The sequence below is a fragment of the Pistacia vera genome, unplaced genomic scaffold (assembly GCF_008641045.1).
Source record: "Pistacia vera cultivar Batoury unplaced genomic scaffold, PisVer_v2 Contig146, whole genome shotgun sequence".
Classification (NCBI taxonomy): Eukaryota; Viridiplantae; Streptophyta; class Magnoliopsida; order Sapindales; family Anacardiaceae; genus Pistacia; species Pistacia vera.
Genome location: NW_022195532.1, coordinates 1,192,388 through 1,214,708, shown reverse-complemented (window position 1 = coordinate 1,214,708; position 22,321 = coordinate 1,192,388). Strand labels below are relative to the sequence as shown.

Genomic DNA, 22,321 nt, shown 5'->3' with positions numbered 1-22,321 from the left:
AAGAAAAACCTTAATTTTCCTTCCTTAGCCCATAAAAACCCTAAACATCCCTAAGAACGAGTTCCTAAGGATCTATGCCCTAGGTTTTTTATTATTAAGAGTGTTCATTTTTTAACACTACCCAAGAATGTGCATCATGTAAAGTTTACTAGGTGTTCAAACTCACCATTGCTGTGAAAAAACCGAGTTTCTAACAAGAATGAAATGAAGAAAGGGAAGAGTATTCCTTACCTCTTGGTTGCTGTGGATGAACGTTCTGTCGTAGCGGCGAGTGCGCATCAACTGGAAAAAGGATGAACTAGTTTTTTGAGTGCAAAAAACTCTGTTTTTTCTCTCTAAAGATTTGAGTTATGTGAAAATCATGAAGTGGGGTTTGGATTTTATAGGGAAAAATGCGACGTTTGGTTTCCTTTGCAAGCGACGTTTGGGCGGGATGCGTTCTTAGCCATTGGATGCGACCACGTGTCCCCAATCCTCGTGAAGAGTAACCTTCACGCTTCGTGAAGATCAATCGATGTTTCCGTCCGTTGGAGACACCAAACGCCAGCTTGGTTATCTTCACCGCATTGAATGCGCCCTTATCTGCATTTAATGCTTTAAAAGAGAATGTCGTTTCAGCATGGTTTGCATTTAATGCTCATGACTCACATTGATTGCACAAAGACACGTCTGTTAGATAAATCTTACTTTATTGACCAGGCCAGCTATCAGGCACAACGGATAACATCTGAAGAGGTTGTTCGAATGAAACACGCTTCTCCATGTATTAAGCTCGAAACGAAGTGACCTCCAATTTTTGGCGAGAAATTTTCTAAGTGTTTTCAGGTTGAGGGCAATGGGCAAAGTTCGAAGCTTGCTGGTATAGCATTGAGTAGGATCTGACCCTAGGTCGTTGAACCTTTAGGGGATGATCATCTGAGGTCGCTTGTGAAGTTCGCCAAGCCCACATCACAACCTCCACTCAGTTCGCTGGTCAAGTAAAATCGTGAACTTCGTGTTATTTCAGCCATTCTCCACTTGCAACTCGAGCAAGCGATCCTCGAGATGATTCAAATCATAACATAATCATGAAGTTCTCAAAGTTCAAGCCTTTAACCTTAAGAACTGGGGGGCTTCTGTTATGCATAAAAAATCAGGGCTAACACAAGCTTACGTCAGCGAGGACCAATCAAAGTTCAGGAAGGCATTATGCCATCCAGGCGCTGCCACTTCGTCTAAGGACAGAAGGAGTAAGACTGTCATCAACTTGCCAAGTAAAAGCCTGACGAGTGAGTGGCTGGGAGTCATCCACCTGCCCAAGCCCTGCGCGATTTAAGGATATCTTCTGTGCAACCGACCAATGGGAAGCAGGGTAGGAACTGTACGATACCTGCCCACTAGCAAACTTATAATCATTACTTAGAAACCTCTTACTATAAATAGAAAGCTCCCTTCTCATTTTTCGGGATTCTAATTCTGATAATATAAACTCTCTCTCTCTCCCTCTCTGTATTTATGTTCTCTATAATTGCTACATGCGGCTTAATTGTAATCTTTCATAAATAAAAAGACAGTAGATATAGGATTCGCTTTGAGCATCCAAACCACTTTAAAAATCGTCTCCCTTTTATTTATTTATTTTTCAGTTCACGTGTAATTTCTAAATCCGCTTAGCACTTTGCGTGTATGAATAGTTGGTGTCAAAATCGAGCATCAACGGTATTACATAATAAGAATAAGATCCTGCCAGATTTCTCACCCAAATAGACAGGATTCATCACCCTCAACCAAACAATCAAACTTCCTCACACAACCAATGTAACGACTGCTTTCTACTCGTATTCTCATAAAATATGCATAGTGAAATACATGTAAAATAGCATAAAAGTTGGGCCCAAATTTTTCTTTTATTAAACATACACATTCTTTATACATAAGCTGTATCTTGTACAAAAACATCAAAAGCAGGGTGGACAGTGTAGCCATTTCCCTTCGCTTGCCGATGCCCATCCGACTGTGTCTTCACTTAGGTCCTGCAAAAACATAGAAAAACAACGGGGTGAGCACAACTAAGGCTCAGTAAGTAAATCATCTACTCATCTATCCCTGTAACTCTCTTTCTGATTCTTTCCTTACTCTCTCTTTTATAATCTCTCTGTTTTCTCTTTCTCGTAACTCTTTTCTACTAACTCTCTTTAGTAAGTCACGACCCCATCTGACCAGAGGTACGGTTGGGACTCACTCCCACTCTACGTGACTTGTACTCATTCTAGCCGATCGGACTCGGTTATGCATGGATTCAGAACCTTTGGCCATGTGAGTATATAATTTATCTCTCGGGTACTCTCGGGTATAGCCCTCATCCGCATACACTCTCACGGGCTACACCACTTCTCTCTCTTATACTCATGCCGCTCTCTCAATGCGGCGTAAAAGAGAGAATACTCAACCCTTACTCAAAGGTTCCACAAAGCACAACCTACTCTATTCTCTTAATTAGCACTACTTTCTCTTTGTTCTCTAGTGCTCAATTTCTCTTTCTCTTTACTAATAGAGAAGCTTATTCTCAACATTCTCTACTCTTTCTCAAACCAATACTCATAGTGCAACTTATACTAAAAAATCTCTACTCTCTCTCAAGCTATTACTCAATGCACAACTAATGCACATGGGCGGTTTATGCTCATTGATGCACTTAGGAAAAGCCAATATGAAATGTTACAAGAATTAAGGTTCGCAATTCATGCTCACTTTTCTCTTAGGCATTTCATCAAACAATTCATGTGCATACAAAATCTCTACTATAATTACTACTCTACTACATTCTTTAGCCATCCAAAATTGGGAGAAAACTCCCTCAAACAACCATACACCCTGTCAAGGAAAAAACTTCCAAATAGGTTTACACAACATCTCCCAAACTTCAACTCAATTTCCACTTCTCAACATACATTCAAACACTTCTCATACATAAAGTATATCCAACCACCTCAAAATAGAATCTCATCTCAACTCAATTTTTCAACAAGCACAATACATACTCATACATGCATATATCTCTACTCAATTTCTACTCAAAAACTTATTCAAATCTCAACTTGGTTGAATTTACTTACCTTGTGAAAAAAGTGACTTCTCTAGCACTTTTCCTTTCCCTTGTTGTCTTGTATTCTCTCTACAACTCAAAACAAAAACAACAGCAATAACAACCAAATAAGACTTCAATATAACTATAAGCAAACTCACATCTAAATCAAGAATCCTTACCTTAGGATGCTTTAGATGAAATCTCTACTCAAAATTACCTAAAAGCTCTCTTAAATCCCTTAGAAATCTTGGAACAATTGAAAGCAAAATGGAGAGAATTGAGAGAATGGATATGGTGGTGGAGAAGAATGAAATTGAGGGTTTATTACACTAAGCCATTTTTAGATCATGAGAAAATCAACACTTCCCAACTTTGCCCTTGATCTTCTTTAAAAATTCCATCTATATCCTTTGATTCATTACACTCACACCCCCATACTAACCCATTCTCCATGAAATTTCCTTACATTTTACTCCCCACTTTTCCTGCTAATTAGGGGTAGAATGGTCATTTAACCCTTATGAAAAAATATCTAGAAATCCCAATACACATTTAAGTCGGCACGTCATCGCGGCGAAGAAACTTCTGTCGCCCCGGCGAAGAAAGACAGAGCCTACACCGCCTTACTCAAAGCCAACGTCGCCGCGGCGAAGACTGAAATTCTAAAATTCCTCAAATCTCACCCAATTTCAAGACAAACACTCAACCAACTCAACATACAAACTCAATTAAAGCTGAATCAATAAATATTTAAGCAAAACAGCAAATCTTAAGTACGTACCTTAAGTAGGGCGTTACAACCAAACAATCAATCAACGAAATCAAAAGAAAAAAACCCACCTTAACAGTCGCTGTTTTTGGCCCGTTTTGGCAAGAATCCAGCACCGACGACCCTCTCTAACTCCACCATTGACACCCTGACATCCTCCCAACCAAAACCCATCTCACCCCCACCCCGAAGAACCCACTAATCACTAGTGAGCACAACCTGTTTTTTCATGCAATTACCCACTTTTTCGGCCATTTTCTGGCCGAATTTGTCACAAAAAATTATCCCCGATACCACCATTGGATTCACCGGCATCTCCTAAGAAAAACCCCCAACAGTTCCCCCTACTTACTCACCGTTCGTCGTCTAGGGTTTGTGATTTTGGTATTTATTGGTTTGTTTCAAGGTTGGATTTTAGAGATTTTGGGGGTTAAAAAGTAATTTATTAATCTATTTGTCAAGGAAAGTTTGGTAATTGTACTCTTTATACTGAATCAAAATCCAAAAACCACTAATGCTATTAATTTAAGGGTAAGAATTTGGAATTTATGAAATCAGGGTCAGAGAACTTACCATTTCGCCAAACCTTGGGTGGTTATATACTTATATGTCATTTACTTCTATATATATGATAAGATATGATATAATTAGAATCAATTAATAAAGTCATCAAAGTAGAAATCAATATATGATAAGATATGATATAATTAGTATCAATTAATAAAGTCATCAAAGTAGAAATCAATATTTGATCATAAATTAATAGTTACTAATAATTAATGATACAATTAAATATCTTCTCTCATTTAATTTACATGTCGTATCACTAACTGAACACTGCAGTGCAGAAGTACGCCTACATATTTTAAGCTGCCTGATGATGATGAATAAGATGAGCATATTCATTAGCTAAAGCTCCTAATTACATAGTTAATTAACAAAAGATAATTATATAGACCTAACTAAAGTGTATTGAAGTTTAGCGAAATTAAAAATGATCTTCTAAAATTTTTGAAACTGACAATGATCTACCTTATTTACTTTTTTTAATTAAGGTATCTCAATCAGTTTATGCGTATCTCGACTAATCTTCGAGAAAGACTAATGTAACAGTCTACTGTCACAGCCTCCACCTAAGTCGCGATGCTCAAATGGGAATCAAGACAATGATCTACCCATTTATTAGTAAAAAAATATTAGATTTTGTACAATTACAAAGAAAATTATCATTCTCAAAATAAGTATTTTCAGTGAAGTACCTCAAACCATCCTCCTAGACAAAAACATAAGTACCCAACCATCCAGCAAAAAGCCCTCTGTTAATAATTATTGCAACTTCAGTATATATAAATAATACAGTTAACAATTTTTTCTCACCCAAATAATGGTTTAATGATACTTTCTTACCCACAAATTTTTAAAATACTACTTTATTATCCAAATTTATATTCTGTTAGAGAACATATAGTAATCGATCCAAGCTATTGGGGCTTTTGAAGAGAGAAGATCGACGAGTCTTTTGGTGATAGAAGGTTGGATTTTGGTGGTTGAGATTGATCGAAATTTGACTTGGGAGGATTGCTTGCACAAACTCTAATCGCTCTATTGCTAGCGATTAGCAGAGTTGGCAGGAGTAAGATTTTAGGGATTTTGGTGAGTGATAATCAGGAAGAAAATGATGGTGATGTAGGGTCGCAACGATGCCAGAATCAGAAAGAGAATATAAATTTAAATAGTAAAATGATATTTTAAAATATTGTAGATAAAAAAGTGTCATTAAACCATTATTTGGATGGAAAAAACAGGTTATTTACTCTAAATAATAGCAACATAATTACATAATCAAAATCTAGAGTCAAACCCTAATCCATCATTTAAACCATAAATCAATGGTTAGATTATTAGATTACAATCGACCTCCTAAATTTTCTTTTTCTTTCATTATTAACTGTATTACAAATCAAAAAAATATCTTAAGAAATTAATTGAAAGTTGATGCCCAACAGGAACGGGCACATCCTATCTAAGTCAGAAAACAATTAATAGCATGCATATGATGATGATGATATATGGTATCTACCAACAGAAAAGAAGGTCCAAAACTCAAGACGGATACTTGACATCTTCTTCAAAACAGAGTGTCAGTCAGCAATTAATAAAGCAAACCTACTTTCAAGTTTGAAGTAAATTAACTTGAAATAGACAGCTTCACCTTACTCCAAGTTCCTTCAATCGTATGTTTAATTCATCAACTCCACATCATCTTTATACGTTTCCAAGTCTTTCTTCAACCTTTGAACATCACAAATTGTACACGAAGAAGAACTGTATATGTTTTAATAATATATATCTATTTATTTTTTTATTTTCACCACCTGGTTTATTCCAGAGTTGAGAGTCCCCATAGAATTTGGTGTCTAGTTGTTCACCGAACTACTTTACTTGCTGGATAAACATGAACCCTCCTGTTATCATTTTGAGCTGAGCCTGAGAACATACGTTGCAATAATCAAACTGCAATTTGATTCTCCCCATAGATGAGTGACAATTCTCTTGATTACGAATAAAAAAAGGATTTCTTGGCTCCATCAGGTAGGTCACCAACCTTTAAAAGTGCGTCACTTCTGCAGTAATCTTTCACTCTTGAGCACGAGAGATCAAACCGTTCGGCACCAACTCTTTTTGTTTGTTTGTTTTTTTTTTTTTTTTTTTCGTATAATACAAACCGTCCACTTGTTAGGGCAATTTCAGTTGCCTTTTCTTTTCTGTGACTGCGAGGACATCGTTTTTAATTATATATTACCATAAACAATTAAACAACTTAATTTAACACAGAACTTAATCATCATAATCTTGAGTACTGGTGAAGTCGCATATCAAAAAACATAAAACTGAAGATTGTAACTTGTTCCTTTAGTTGGGAGTAGGTTTGCTCTGCATGACTTGAAGAGTAGAGATAGCTCTATTTCAATAGGCTGCTTATAGTAGGATTGAATCTTTTTAACAGCTACAGATAAATTGAGTGGATGCTTTCTGAATAATTTCAATCCGATAAACATTAAAAATGTTGATGCTGAAATTTACCACTAATGACTTGCACTTGTAAAGTGTTAAAGAAGGTCTTAGAAATTTTATGTGAATTGATTGATGCTCATTGACGTCAGTTTATGTGAATCATGATTTTTAGGTATAACAAAAATATAAGATTGAGAATTAGATGATTAGACTTTGTATGTAAGAAGAAAAGCACAAGAACCTGGTCTTAATTAATTTGCACGTAATTACGGATGCTATTTAGAAATTTGTTTTTTCTTCAAATATGTTGTTGATAATCAAGACAGATACGAGTAGTTGAACTTTGAAGACCCTATCAATATATTGCTATTCTTCTTTAGTATTAGTTCCAAACTGCTTGGATGAAACTTGCAAGGATAACTCACACATCAAAACAGGTTAATAAGTTCGTACTTAGTTTTGAAATTGGTGAGAAATAATTGCTGGTTTTTATTTGCAAAATATAGCATAAATGAAAGTCTTTAAATAATTAATTACAAATTTTGATTTATAGAGTTTAATTTTATCCTCTAATTATTCTACAATTATCAATGTTAATTGGGTATTTAAGAAGCCACTCTTAGGTCGTCACCCAAGCCTGCGGAAGGCTCCAATACCTGTATGTAGAGACAAATGAAATTATACCTAATTTAAAAATGTCTGCGCCGTAGATGTAGCTAAGGTAAATATTTTTTATGTATTATTTGTGTATATATATGACTACGAGAAGCATGCAAATGAAGAACTATTAGCGTACTTTTTGCTTTCATTCTTTAACTAAGTTGAAAGAAGAAGAGTTCTCTGAAACAAACATCTCTTCACAATGAAGCTCTCTTCTTCTTCTTCTTCTATTAGTTACTGTTCTTCAACCTTACTGTTACCGATATCTCTTCTTTGTTTTGTGCTTTTTGGCACTACGAAAGCTTTAATAAAGATACCACCAAATGAAACATTTCCAGCAGTTCTGGTGTTTGGAGACTCCATAGTTGATACAGGCAATAACAACAATCTCCGGACAATTGTTAAGTGTGATTTCCGTCCTTATGGACAAGATTTTAAGGGAGGAATTCCAACAGGAAGGTTTTGCAATGGAAAAGTTCCTCCTGACTTTTTAGGTATACCCTATCAAATCATTCTTAATTTCTCTCTTTTTCTCCTTTTTATCTATTTATTACATTTCTGATTAGATTCGCTTATACATACATGTGTGTTGATTTGTATCAAAACTATACATGAGTGATGAGTGTGACACTTTTCTACGATCTGCTACCCGTTCCAATTATATGAAATGAAATCAATTTGTCAAAACTTTAACGTGTTGATATCTTAGGCTATCAACAGTACAAACTGATCCAATCAAGATTTTCTCTTATAACTCATGGGTAGAGTAGAGCTAAGAAACAGACGTGGGGCACCCTCCTTATTCTCAACGTTTAAAAGATTTCAATATTCTCATGTGCAAATGTAAGGCGGGATTAGATTGTATTAAAAGACTGGTATTTCATTAAATGATTTTCTACATCGTAGAATTGTATTAGAAGGCTTGTGTTCCATAAAATGATTGTGGAGATTGTTTGGCGTGCTTATGCAGCTGATAGATTATGGATTAAAACCATTTCGCAATCCAGTCTAAGGCGCAATAAAGTTGACCTGTGTCTTCTTGCAGTACTCTAACGACAATTGTTCTTAATTAATCAAAATTATGCAAAGTAGTATGTTCTTCAATTGGTTAATTACATATTCTCTATGAGGAGAGTGATGAAGAGCGTATGAGTGAAAAATGTTTAAAAAAGCAGTGTTTGGTGGGAAATAGCCTTATGGTTTTAGTTGTTTGGATGTATTCAGCGCAAGAACTGGGAATTAAAGAGGTTGTGCCGGCTTACTTGGATCCAAATTTGTCATCTTCAGATCTCCCCACCGGCGTCTGCTTTGCTTCGGGTGGTTCAGGATATGACCCTTTGACACCCAAATTAGTGGTACATAAATTCCATCCAATAATATCGTATCTCATCTCTTTTCCTTTTTCAGAATTAGTTTATTATGTAGCTAACTTGGTGAAAAACATCAGTCAGTTATATCACTATCAGAACAATTGCAACACTTCCAAGAATACATAACCAAGTTGAAAGGACTAGTTGGAGAAGATAAAACAAACTTCATATTGGCAAACAGTATATTTCTGGTAGTGGCTGGCAGCGATGACATCGCAAATACTTATTTTACTCTCCGTGTTAGGAAAGCTCTATATGATGTTTCAGCTTATTCCGACCTTATGGCTAACTCAGCTTCCGATTTTGTCAAAGTAAGTTGAGTTATTTATCGAAATCGTTTCACCAACCACATTTGTTATTCACTTATTGAAAATGATTTGAAATGAAGCAACTTTACGCATTGGGGGCACGAAGAATTGCTGTTTTCGGTGCACCGCCAATCGGATGTGTGCCAGCACAAAGAACTTTGGCAGGGGGAAATGGTAGAGAGTGTGCAAATGATTTCAACCAAGCAGCACTTTTATTCAACAAAAAACTTTCTGCAAAACTGGATTCCATCAAAACCAAAATGCCCAACAACAGAGCTGTCTATATAGATGTTTATGACCCCCTACTCGATCTCATTCAAAACCCTCAACAACATGGTAATGAAATAAATCAATCTTTTTTAAGAACAATTAACCAGTAAGTTTGATATAAATCAACTCATATTTTCCTTTGATCTCTTCAGGGTTTGAGATTTCGGATAAAGGATGCTGTGGCACGGGTAATATAGAGGTGGCAGAATTATGTAACCGGTTTACTTCATCCGTTTGTTCAAATGCGTCTAGTTATGTATTCTGGGACAGTTACCATCCCACAGAAAGAGCATACAAGGTCCTCACCACGTCAATCCTCCAGAAATATATTAACGCCTTCTATTGAGGCGATTTACTTGAATACATCCTTTAACCAGTAGCAAACGGCTTATGAATACATTGTTTTTGCTGAAATTAATGTTTTATTATAGAGATATATTATATTAATGAAAAGAGATCATTTTGAAGATTACTAAGAATGTTTATAAAATATGTTTAATAAATTGGTGAACAATATCTTTGGTTGGGAAGATAAATTGGTGGGTATGTTATATAAATTAATAAATTGTCCTTTTTAAATATTAATATAATAGTATTTTTTATTATTATTTTTAAAATTATTTTTAACCCCCTACATTTGAAATTTTGCTAAAACAATCTAACCATATAAAACTTTGCTAAAATACTCCAACCATGTAAAACTTTAATTTATAGCAAAATCACTCCGACCCAACCCAAGCCACTGCCTGCAGCTAATCACCACCGCCAGCCACCACCGGTAGTCAATGGAATGGCACACAACTAGCCGTATATGACTGGTTGTGCACTGGCAAAGCTAAAAATGGTCATAGATTACAAATCCATGGCCAAAAAAGGGTCAGATATGTGGCTGTTTCACGGCCAAATCTGTGGCCGTGAAACAATCATAGAAATACTAGATCTGATCTTTTCCTGTCATGGATCTGACCCATGACCGGAAAAGGCCTTTTCGGGGCACATCTAGCCAGATCCCACTAGTCGTGCACCATTGCAGCAACTGACGTTAGCAGCTGATGGTGGTGAGTCATGATCAATGGTGGTCATGTGTGGTTGGAGGGATTTTGTCAACTTTTAAACTTTTTTTGTGGCCGGGTGTTTTAACTAATTTCTCAAAAGTAGGGAGGTTAAGTTAATTGTTATTTGGTAGACATTTAAGGGCAATTGTGTCTGAAATAATTTTTAATTAAGGGCAAAATGAGTAAAAAATCATTTTATCTCGATAATGTTTTAATAACACCCCCTAACATGGTAATAAGATTACCCCTCACATTACCAACAGTAAATACTATTTATAATAAAAGATTACTATAATATTTTATTACTTATAAACTAAACACAAAAATCTTACAAAATAACCCAAGATTATCCCCGTTATCTTATTTACCCCTGATCCAAACGACCCCTCTTTGTTGTAAATGTATATTCCCTGTCTTAGGCACTCAACCAAACGCCTAGCATACTAAAATACATATTGCTCAACCAAAAAAGTAGTCTTGATCTGAATAGTGATACTAGATTCACCCAATTAAACTCAAAAATACGTGTCAACAAGAAGTAATTTGTCTAAGGATAATACTACATTTACAACTCAATCTTACAAACTTTCTCTTACAATCCTTAGATGACAAGTCCCAATTTTTTGTTAATGAATTTTCTAAAATTCAAAATTCATCAACAAAAAACTAAGAATTATCACATAAAAGTTGTAAAAGAGAGTTTATATGAATGAGACAATCTTTATTGTTTGCCTAAAAGCGGGAATAAATGGACTCGTACATCCATTGTACTCTGTCCAATCATTGCATGGATCAAAACCATGCAGCATGGGACACATCATCATCTACAAAATATTCTTTCCAAAACTGACCATTGTAGAATGTATTACAATGCACCTGATGCGAAGGAATGTGATCCCATTATTTTCAAGGAGCCATTACCACATTTTATGAAACAATCTATCATGCATCATGATTCCACAGGTTGACCATAAAAACAATAGTTACATACATTCCTCTGTAAATTAACTCTCGGTTTTATAAACAGCCAACTCAATTAAATGGAACTTATAAGAATTCCATATGCACACTAAAGATGTCATGGACAGACATCTGGTCAATAGAGTTCATTGGAACAAACCAAGAAAAGATGATATACATGCTAATCCAAAGTATTAATAAACCAAAACCGAACAAATAAAATAAACCAGAGATAATATCCACAGACATTGGCACGCCTTCATCAGTCGTACGATGCATGTGAGATCAATGAGCACTCACAAGGAAAGGATGCTGGCAAACCCCACACTCAATTGTCTCGGAACCCGAGCTGGGAACCTGGACCTGCAACAATAATCAAAATCACCCATACGAGATTATAGATTAATATTAGTGAATGTATATTTAAGTGTTTATGGATTTTTCCTAAAAGATTGTGGACAACGATTTCAAACCTGTAAATGGACAGTGCAAATAGGACAAGCAACTTCCCTCATCCGTCTCCCAGATCCGTCTGTCTTGGAGCCTGTGAAAGCAAACCATTCAATTAGCACTGGGTACACAATAGGTCAATGAATGTTCTAAAACTGATTCTAATCCATCAGGCAACTAGTCAATAAAACATTAAAAAAAAAAAGTTCACATACAGAGAGTCCAACAAGAATCTATTTAAGCACCACGAGGAAACCATACTTCCAAAACTCAAGTAACTTTAAGGAAAAAAAAAAAAAAAAAGATAAATTACCTGATGATGCCTTGCGATTTCTCTCCATTTCCTCCTGCCACAGATGATTTCCATAAGATAAATTCACAGCGAAGTCAAGAGTTTAAGCTACATTAACTCCCAAACAACAGCTAAGGTTGAATTCAAACCATTGATTACCTGAAGTTTCCTGGCAAGATCCTCATGACTCTGCAATGCAGGTTTGTTAGCTGCTTCTTTAGCATTACTTAGCCTTTGAGTCACTTCAGCCTGTAATGAATAATTGTGTAAGTAATAACCCTACAGATATCAAGGGAGACTAGTAACGATGTAAAAATAAGCATATTCGATTCAACAGTGTCATTAAATATAATCTTTACTACCATGCTAGAACTCAGATCAATAGTTGATCAAAACAAGATAACAACCAAACAGTGTTCTACAAGATTAAGAAGACAAAATTTGAAACAATTACCATGCATCTGTCACAAACTCTAACCGGCTGAGCATTCTCATCAGCAGTAAGAGCAATTCTACCATGTGTACACTTGTCACAGAAAATATCACCACAGTTCCTGCAATGATGCTGAAGTAGGAAGGACCATAAGGTTCATTGCAAAATCCTAAACATATCATAAGCCATTGTAAATATGTACCTTTCGCACAAAAGCCCCAAAATCTGTGCTACATGCTGTACACTTAGAAACTGCTTCATCAGGGACCTAGCAAAAACAAAACATAAAATAAGAACAACCTAAAACTTCAAGAATACAAATAAAATGGAAAATAGCTTTCTTCCAATGGTATAATAAATTACATTTGACAAGGTCAATATGCAGATGAAATACATCCAAATTTTTTTTCTAAAACCTTAAATCTTACCCAATGGTCTTTCTCCTCGTTCCCAGGTTTTATTATGTTCATCCAATCAGCTAACCCTTTCTTTTTCTCCGCAAGCTGTTCAGCTGTCTTCAAGGTGTCAGAAGGCTTGCTTCTTCCGCCCATCTCCTTCAGCTGCAACCCAATGAAACAACAACATTTTCAAACACAATATAATTGAAATTTAAAAAAAAAAAGAAAAAAAAAAGGAACCACACAGATCAATGCCACAAGATGATTAAAATAAAAAGGAACCAAGTCATCCACACTTGGGTCATGAGAGAAACATTAAACTATAAAATCTCCAATGTAAGAATCTTGCCTAAAATATGTACAGCAAAGGTCATGAAAGCCAACCCCATTTTCATTGTTGCAAGGTTCTACAATATTCCCAATTAAAGAAAGGAGCTGCCTAAGTTTTGTGTGATCAATATAAAACAATTACCAACAATCTCCTAATTTGAATCAAGTTTTCTATTGTAAAATACAAAAGTTCTTTCTGATACCTTATAAATACAAATGTTATTCCCATCATATACACTCACTAGCCAAATACTTTAAAAGCTTTAAATATATACACTTATATTTCAAGCAATTTCTAATGAGACATTTTATTCAGTTCAACTCATGTAATTACAAGGTTCCTCCGTCACAGGGTATTTTACTCTACATAAGTTCAACATAGTAGATGGCATGTAATAATGAAAATAAAAATAGCAGTAGTAATAACAAATACATGGTCCATTTTCTAAATCTTAAGAGATATAGTCATGTACACTGTTAAGTCACTTGATTCACGTTAACTTTCTAAAGAAAAGAATACATGTAACAATAATATCATTTTAAAGCAGAAATTTTTTATTTCCGAGTTTATAATCCCTAACCTGAACGGTTGCAGCTGTCACCGTGTCCAGAAGAGTATTCGAAGTGTAACTATTTGATTGCAATCTAATCCGTCTTGGTTCAATGTCAACAGAACTCTTTGACCAAAATGCTAAGGTAGAAGAATCAGCCAGCTACATATAAAAAAAAGCATCCATCTCAATATTAAGCCAGTACATACCACTGAGTGAAAAAAAATTAAAAGGGATGGATCAACTCACTTCACATCTTGTGATATTCTCAAGAGGATATATTCTCAATGTCCGGCTAGTATTGGGATCAAGCATACGAATCCCATCCAAGCCAATCTGCAAGAAAATTTCAAAACTCATGATGGAACTATTAATGAAACAAATAAACAATCGTGCCCAAGAAAGACTGAGGACGATAGGCAGTCAACAGTTCAATGCACTAGCACGGAGAATGCCAACCCACGCCATCAAAACACCACTCACCCACCCTTTTGTGCATCCCAGTGAAAATCCAATAAATTTTACATTCTATTTTTCTGCTGATTTCCAAATGGCAATTAAAATTATTCAAAGTACAGCCTGATGAACTCTAATCAAAGCATTCTACTTACTAGTACCTAACATCAATCTATGTTCAATCAAAGCTACGTTGCGCATAATGAAACCACAACATTAAGAATAAAGAATTATCATAGAACTATCTTCACAAAGAGTATCAATCGAAGCAGTACAATTAAACCAACCAAAAAAAAAGAATCCATTATTTTTAAATTAATATATCTTCCAAATCAAGACACATAGATAAAACAGAAACTTCGATACCTGGCAGAGCACATCCATGGTACTCTGGCCGCCACTTTCAGCCAAAAGTTTAACTCTAAACTTTTGGACTCCACTCTTGACATCCTGCTGCGTTTCCGCTTTGGGTACAGCTCTCACGATCTTACTCGAACCTGAACCAACTGATGAATGCGAGTCCTTGCCAGACGGCAAACTAATCGACCGCCCATAATCATCAAACAAAGTAGATGCCGATGACTTTGGGATCGTGCCACGGGCCCCATATGGCTCCACCTTGCCCCCATTATACGCAAACACACCATCCCCATACAAATCATCTCGCCCCATATCGTACCGCGAAAAATTATTACTTTCTGGCCGCTTTCCATAAAGATCGGAGCCCAAATCGGAACGGCCTCGGTTGTAACCCCCATATTTATCGTCCAAGTATCCACCAGCGGAATCGAATTTCATCGAATTTGAATTCTCGTACGGGTTCTCATACACTGATGGAACCGATGATCCCACGTTGCTGAAGGGTGCGGAGTACGTCGAGGAGTAAGATGAATTGAGATTAGTATTTTGCGGGGCATAACTAGGAGCCGTCTGATGCTGATCAAATGGGGGGTAATACGCAGCCGGTGGTTGTGGTTGCTGTTGCTGGGTGGCCGGTGTCGGTTGGTACGGAACATGAGAATCGTAGGGAGGGAATTGAGGTGGTTGTTGGGAAGGGATGGGATTGAATGTAGAAAGTGAATTAGGGTTTGGTGGTGGTGGTGAGGGTGTTGGAGTTGTTACAGTCGGTGGAGTTGTTGCGTAGGAAGGAGCCGTGGGAGGTGCAGGATCATGATTTTGAGAATAAGGAGGGTAATTTTGAGAATAAGCAGAATAATCGGAGGGAGAGTAACTTGTTGTAAACGGAGGCGCTGATGCGTAAGAGGTCGGATGAAGATCGGCCATGTTATTGATATTGGGATTAGGGTTAGGGTTTTGAAGGTGAGGATATTGGTGATAATAGGAACTGTAATCTCCTTGTTGCATAGCGGAAAATGAAGCCTTTTTCTCTGCAAGATGATTATGATTATGTTGATGAAGAGAGAAGGAAGAGCTTGTCTTCTTCTTGAGCTTTCTATTGGACGCTTCCAAGATGAACCAAAGAGTACTCCGGGAGGCAAGAAGGGATTGGTGGAATATTTTGGGAGACTTTTGTATGATATCTTTCTTAAAGGAAATTATGGTACACCACTTGGCATATAATTCGGCGGTGATCTGGCTTTATCTGGACCCATGGGGCTCCATATAAATCTTTCCTTACCGCATGATAATAGATCATTACTTTCCTGCACGGGTCCTGTACCAGTACGTTAGACCTTCCCTGAATATATTAGGAATATTCATAGAGCTTGGGCTCAAAGACAAAATGGGTTAAGCCCAATTCAAGAAATGGTCCAACAAGATCATGGGTCTAAGTCTAACTAAGAAATTGTCCAAATTTGGGTTTCACAAAGGAAGAGTCAGCTACTGGTTACAAGCAGTCGGTCCGAGCGCCAAATGGGAACAACACCATCCGTCGATCATAGCACGTGGATGAAGTAGCGCAACCTTCCACGTGTACTGAATATATAGAATTGGGAGGTTTGGAAACCTTTTTGGTCTGTGTTTCTTTGTATGTCTGCCAAATAATCTGAGACAAAAAACAACCCATTTGTTTACAATCCTCGGAAACGGTTCTTATTACGTGGGACCACTAAGATCCACACTGTGGATCCCACGTGACACTCAACATGGGACCATCATCATGCTCAAGTCTTTCTCCACTACTACTACACCACGCAAAGCAACAAAACACAGTAATTTGCAGGTTTTTGGTTTAACTTTCACATGCAGTCTCATTCAAAGGGAGAGAAACAAAACCCTCGCCTCGCCTTAGATGATGAAATTATCGAAGGGGTCAGTTAATAGCATCAATTAACTCAATTCATTGGAGGAAGTGATGCAGATTGCAGAAAGATAATGGCGGTGACGGTATTATATTCCCGTTTCTTGATATATCTCTCTAGATTCAATTTTAACATATCTTTTTTTTCTCAGTTCACAGAGTACGCTTTTACAGCTTAAAAGAGCTGACAATTTTTCTCTTTTTTTAAACGGAAGAGCCGAATCAATCACTCACTAGATAAAAAAAAAATGTTCTATTATATAAATCTAATTGAGGAAAGTGCATATTACCCAGACAGGAAAAGGAGAAGATTCTTACTATAGTACTGAATACTGATACTAATCATCATTTCAATTCTTGTATTCCCAAAAAAAAAANGAGATTTGATTTAGGGGAATGAGTGAGATTTGATTTAGGAGAAAATCTGTGAAAAATGAATTTTGGGAGACAATTTTGAATTTGGGCGTCTTCCAATCGTGCAAATCACTTTCAATTGACTTTTTTCTGTTTTTTTTTTTTTTTTTTTTTTTTTGGTGTTATGGCGTGGTGATAAGCTGACGTGGCAGATGACATCTCATCTACCACGTCAGTCAGGATGTATCAATCGGGAATGTAATCGGTAAATATAGCATTATTGATCCTATTTACAGTGGTGGGACTGGGATCCCAGCTTATTCACTGACGACCCGACTGCCTCCGTTTTTTATTTTTTAGTAAATTACACAATTTTTAATGAATTAAGGATGACATATTTTTCTCTTATTAAATGAACTAATGATGGCATATTTCTCTCTTATAAGAAAATAATTTTTAATATAAACAAATCATCTTTAATAATTTGTTGCTACTCTTTTACATTAACAAAATCTGTCTTTTACCTTGTTGACTCTTATTTACTCTTCAATAATTGAAAATTTGACAAATTATCAAATTTAAAATTACTTTTCCCCTCAAAGTCTGGTGGAATTTTTTTTGGTTTTATAGTACTTTTCCTCTCATTATGCCCTATTACTATTTCCCTCATTACGCCATTATAACAGTAACGCCTTCTAAATTACAGTATTTTTTCTTCTGGTAATGTCATAAACAACTAGTGTATCAACAACACCTCTATAGGAAGCAAAAGTAATAGCTCTAAACCTCTCTTGACCAGCAATGTCCCAAATCTGTTCTAAAGTCAATGAAATTTTCGTAATTTAATGTCGACCAGTTAATACCCAATATAGAAAGTAACAATTTTTAACAATAATGAAAGTATAAGTGACCTGGGAAATGGAAGCAAAGACATAAAATAAAAGAATAAATCAAGTTCATGCAAACAAAACAAAAGCACCAATAATTTAAAGTTTGAACCTTGAAGAACTTTGCCAACTAATTAATTTCATAAAAGTTAAATAAGGTCACCATATTTGTCCCATAGAAGCTTGGGGAGCAAGCTAGTGAGAGGAGAACATTTTGATGCCGGTTATATGAAACTAGAGAGAAATGTGAAGAGTTAATAGTGTTTAAAAGAATGAACAAAAACACAGTATATAAACAGAGAGATGTAGAAAAGGCTAACATGGGTTGTGTTTAAGCCGTAGAGACAGATTCATAATTGAGACAAGAGAGATTTTGAATTTGCTGGAAATAAAGGGCACACCAAAAAACAGAAAGAGAGAGAGAGAGAGAGAGAGAGAGAGAGGAGGGGCCAGAGAAAAAGAAAAAGAGAGGAGACAGGGGTCATAAAACGAGAAAGATAAAGAGGGTCGTTCAACTTTTTTGTCAAAAAACACTTATTTTAGAAAAAAATAATAAGTCTAAAACGACATACATATCAAAACAGAGTGAGTAATTGAATCATACGAATGATAGATCAATAGACAAATAAAAATACATCACACAATATTTACGCTGCATTTTATACCGTTTTATAAATCAAATTTATTTTTCGTTAGTTTAACAGTATATCACTTGACTGCACGGCATTTTAAAAACAAAATATTTGTAATGTATTAAATAAAAAGAAAAGAAAAAGGGAAGAATGGTGCTTGTATTAGGGATAGCGGTGGTCTTTCTCTTTAATGTGATCCACGTGTTGTCAATTCATTGCGTATGGTCATCAACATATCAAAACTTGTCTTGATTAATTTAACTAATTTAAATGAATAGCAAGCTTTATATTTAATCAAATACTGTACATATAAATTTAACACAAACTAGTATAATTGCCAATAATAAGACTTTGGTTGAAATGTTAAGTTAAATGATAATTTTAAAGTTATTATTATTATTATTATTATTATTTATTGTTAAAATAGCGTGGACACTTTATGGTATGGACTGTAATGGTATGGTTCAAATAAAAAATATACCATCATCTTTATCTTATAAAAAAGAGTAAACGACTTTTTCCCACCCAAGGTTTGACCTAATGACACTTTCCCACCCACCAGGTTTCATAATGACATTTTTCCACCCTCCGTTATAATTTGTCTGTTAATTTCAACTACAGAAAAGATAGAAATTTTAAATTCAGGTTATTTTATTTTTTCTTTTCTTTTAAATATTAAAATAGTTTAAAAATTATATAAATAAATAACAATTTTGAAAATAGAAAAAGCAACAATTGGTGGGTAGGTTGCCAACCAACTGGTGCTAGCGGTTCTTGAACCGTCGACGACGACCACTCTATTGCCACCGCTGACGCTCTTTTCACTCCCTCCGACATCGCCTTCTCTGCCTCCAGCCAACCCTCGCTCTCTCTCTCCTCCAACTCCACTTCTCCCCTCTCTTTCTCACTCTTCACTCCCTCAAAACCCAACCTTGCAATTCGTTTCCCTTGTCTGCAAATCCTGACGATGATTCCAACAATTATTCTTAAATTCTAGCAATGAAGATAGTACAATTTCTTTTTCATTGATTGTTAGAATCATCAACTCAATTTGCTTCCTTGAGTAAACAGATTAAACTATCTCTCTTAACCATCACAATCAGCTTCTTGTTTGAATAATTGTAGCAATTACTCTTAAATTTTGTAGTTGTTTCTCTATTGATGATGTCCAAATCATTTGGACCCTGTTAACATGCATGCAAGCCTCAAAAGAATCAAGCAAGAAACGACATTCTTCTGTGTCATTTTTACTTATTTTTCATCTCAGCAAACATGTTTCATGTGAGCTTCTTCTTCGTCAACTCAAGAAGTGTGAGCTGTAACAGAAAAAGATTCCTGCTGAATCGAAGGGTTCAAATAGAAAGTTTTGTGTTTGTTTGTTATCTAATGAATGATTGAGATTTAAAGCTGACAAGGATTGTAACAATTTTTCCTATAAAGTGTAAAGAGTTGTGTCTTTTGGGTATGAAAAACAGTCTCTCATTTTTTCTAGAAAAGTTTCAGCTTACTCTGTTTTTTGTTTTGATTTTTTCTTTCTTACTTTGTTCTTGAGTTGTTCATATGGTATCAGAGCTTTTTTTACAGACGTCAATGGCAGATTCAAAAAATCCTCAATTTTCAGCCTTCAACACAGAAGGAAAAACAATGAACTCACTTTCATCCTCAACACTCAACAATGCTTTACCTACTGTCACGGTGCAACTAGGCGAGAAAAACTATGGCTATTGGAAATCACAAGTCTTTCCAGCCTTGAAAGCATACGAACTAGAAGGATTTGTGTCAAGTGAAAAACTTTGTCCTCCTTCTTTTATCCTTTCTGAAACTAATGAACCAAAGAAGATAGTAAATCCAGAATATATCTTATGGAAAAAGATTGATCAATTTGTGTTCAGTTGGTTGATGTCCTCCATCTCTGAAACAATGTTTAGGCATGTAGCTAACTGTGAAACCACATGTGAAATCTGGCACACTCTAGAGATGCATTTTCTAATAGATTCTAAGGCTAGGATTCTGCATTTAATAAATCAATTAAAACCACAAGAAAAGAAAATTCATGTATCAATGAATGTGTTAAAAATGAAAGAGATTGCTGGATTTTTAACCACAAGTGGTGTGACGGTGACTGATGAAGAACTGCTGTTATATTTGCTTGATGGACTTGGACAGGAGTATGATACCATGGTAACAACCTTAACTGTTAGAAGTAATGAAGTATCACTGCAAGAAGCACAGTTCTTGTTGCATAAGCATGAAATGAGGTTGGAGAAACAACATTTAGCCTATATAGGATTTCATGAAGCTGCTGCCTTCATTGCAAATAAACAAACTGTTAACTCACAACCTCAAACAGTCATGTCAGTTGCAAACACCTCAGAGCAGCAATAAAATCAGTTTACACAGTCTTTCTTATAGAATCAGAATCAGAATGAACCAAGGAACTCCTATCAGCTTGCTCCAAATTTTCAAACCTATACTCCAAATTTTGGTTGAAGTAAAGGAAGAGGAAGAAATTTTTACAAACCACGATTTTTTTGCCAATTGTGTGGGAAGAGTGGCCATATGGCGCTCCAATGCTACCATCGCTTTGATACCTCTTTTCAAGGTAATCAAAATCACAGGCCTTCCTTTGGTTATGAGTATAATTCATCATCACAACCTACTCAGAATTTAGGTCCTGCTCAAGCCAAGCTTGCCAATACTCAACTTGGATACTTCAATTACTATTCCAACCAACCTTTCACCAATTCACCTACAGCTATGTACCCTCAAATGACTCCTCAGAATGATGTACCAAACAACGAATCACCATCTTAGAATAACTTGCCACAACAGCACTCTGGTAGTTCAGGGGAAATTCAACTGACACAATTCTCTAGAGCAAAACAGTCCAATCCAACAGCAACACCTCTCACAGTAGTAGATCCTAACTAGTTTATTGACTCCGGAGCAACTCATCACATAACTCCTGATCTCCAAAACCTCTCTCTCAAAAATTAGTACACTAGATCAGAATCCTTGCAAGTCAGCAGTGGCCAATGTTTGAATATTTCTCATACAGGTTTGACTACTCTCCCTTCCTTTTGTGTTGACAGATCCTTACATCTCAAAAATATTCTTTGTGTTCCACATGTGACAAAAAATCTGGTTAGTATATCCAAAATAACAAGGGACAACAATGTTTTGGTTGAATTTTCTACCGATACTTGTGTTATTAAGGACAAGGCTTCACAGGTGGTTCTTCTTAAGGGCTTCAAGCATAATGGCTTATACCAGCTTGATGTTCCCACTGGAAATGGTGTAAGTCGGCAAGATGTGTCCATGTCATCTAATTCATCTCAATCCTATCTGTGACAAGCATCAACCACCTCTTCAACATCTTCTCACAACATGATGGCTACCCCTGGTTGTTCAGCAAGTGAATTAGTTTCTTGTAATAAATCTGGTGTAGTTGAAAATAAAAGTCAGCCTTCATCACATACTAGTAACGGTGATCTCTGGCACTAGAGCCTTGGTCATCCTTACTTTTCTATTCTAAAATGTCTTGTTCCAACATTGAATGTAAAGGATAATACAGTAAATAAAACAGAGTTTTGTGAAGCCTGTCAATATGGCAAACTTCATCAAAATTCTTTTCCACCTTCTGTTACTCAATCATCAAATCCTTTTGAGCTGGTTTTTGCTGATGTTTGGGGACCTGCACCTATAGTTTCTGCTACAGGTTTCCGATATTATCTCTTGTTTGTTGATGACTACATTGGATACTCATGGATATATCCTCTTAAACTAAAATATGAAGTTATC

The 22,321-nt window shown here is 35.9% G+C and overlaps 2 protein-coding genes across 2 annotated transcripts; one reads left to right on the top strand and one right to left on the bottom strand.

Annotated features, from left to right (window-relative positions):
• Nucleotides 1-7,649: 7,649 nt before the first annotated feature.
• On the top strand, nt 7,650-9,805 carry LOC116123923 (GDSL esterase/lipase EXL3-like). Its single transcript, XM_031409661.1, has 5 exons — nt 7,650-8,005; nt 8,736-8,866; nt 8,959-9,192; nt 9,270-9,525; nt 9,612-9,805. Exons 1-5 carry the CDS (start codon nt 7,714-7,716, stop codon nt 9,803-9,805), a joined length of 1,107 nt encoding a protein of 368 aa, XP_031265521.1. The 5' UTR covers nt 7,650-7,713.
• A 1,676-nt stretch (nt 9,806-11,481) lies between these two features.
• LOC116123863 (protein FREE1-like) lies at nt 11,482-15,921 on the bottom strand. The gene is made up of 10 exons (XM_031409606.1): nt 14,751-15,921; nt 14,178-14,264; nt 13,959-14,090; nt 13,078-13,209; nt 12,852-12,917; nt 12,671-12,781; nt 12,376-12,465; nt 12,238-12,271; nt 11,948-12,018; nt 11,482-11,837 (listed from the first exon to the last, which is right to left on the bottom strand). Exons 1-10 carry the CDS (start codon nt 15,747-15,749, stop codon nt 11,760-11,762), a joined length of 1,800 nt encoding a protein of 599 aa, XP_031265466.1. The 5' UTR covers nt 15,750-15,921; the 3' UTR covers nt 11,482-11,759.
• Nucleotides 15,922-22,321: the final 6,400 nt, after the last annotated feature.

Bases quoted from the DNA above. Each gene is read 5' to 3' on its own strand.
- LOC116123923 (XM_031409661.1), top strand. From the start codon at position 7,714: ATGAAGCTCTCTTCTTCTTCTTCTTCTATTAGTTACTGTTCTTCAACC. The intron at 8,006-8,735 runs GTATACCCTATC...GGATGTATTCAG, and splicing joins AGTTCCTCCTGACTTTTTAG to CGCAAGAACTGGGAATTAAA. The intron at 9,193-9,269 runs GTAAGTTGAGTT...TTTGAAATGAAG, and splicing joins CAGCTTCCGATTTTGTCAAA to CAACTTTACGCATTGGGGGC.
- LOC116123863 (XM_031409606.1), bottom strand. From the start codon at position 15,749: ATGCAACAAGGAGATTACAGTTCCTATTATCACCAATATCCTCACCTT. The intron at 14,091-14,177 runs GTGAGTTGATCC...TTTTATATGTAG, and splicing joins AGAATATCACAAGATGTGAA to CTGGCTGATTCTTCTACCTT. The intron at 12,918-13,077 runs GTAAGATTTAAG...TGTTTTTGCTAG, and splicing joins ACGAGGAGAAAGACCATTGG to GTCCCTGATGAAGCAGTTTC.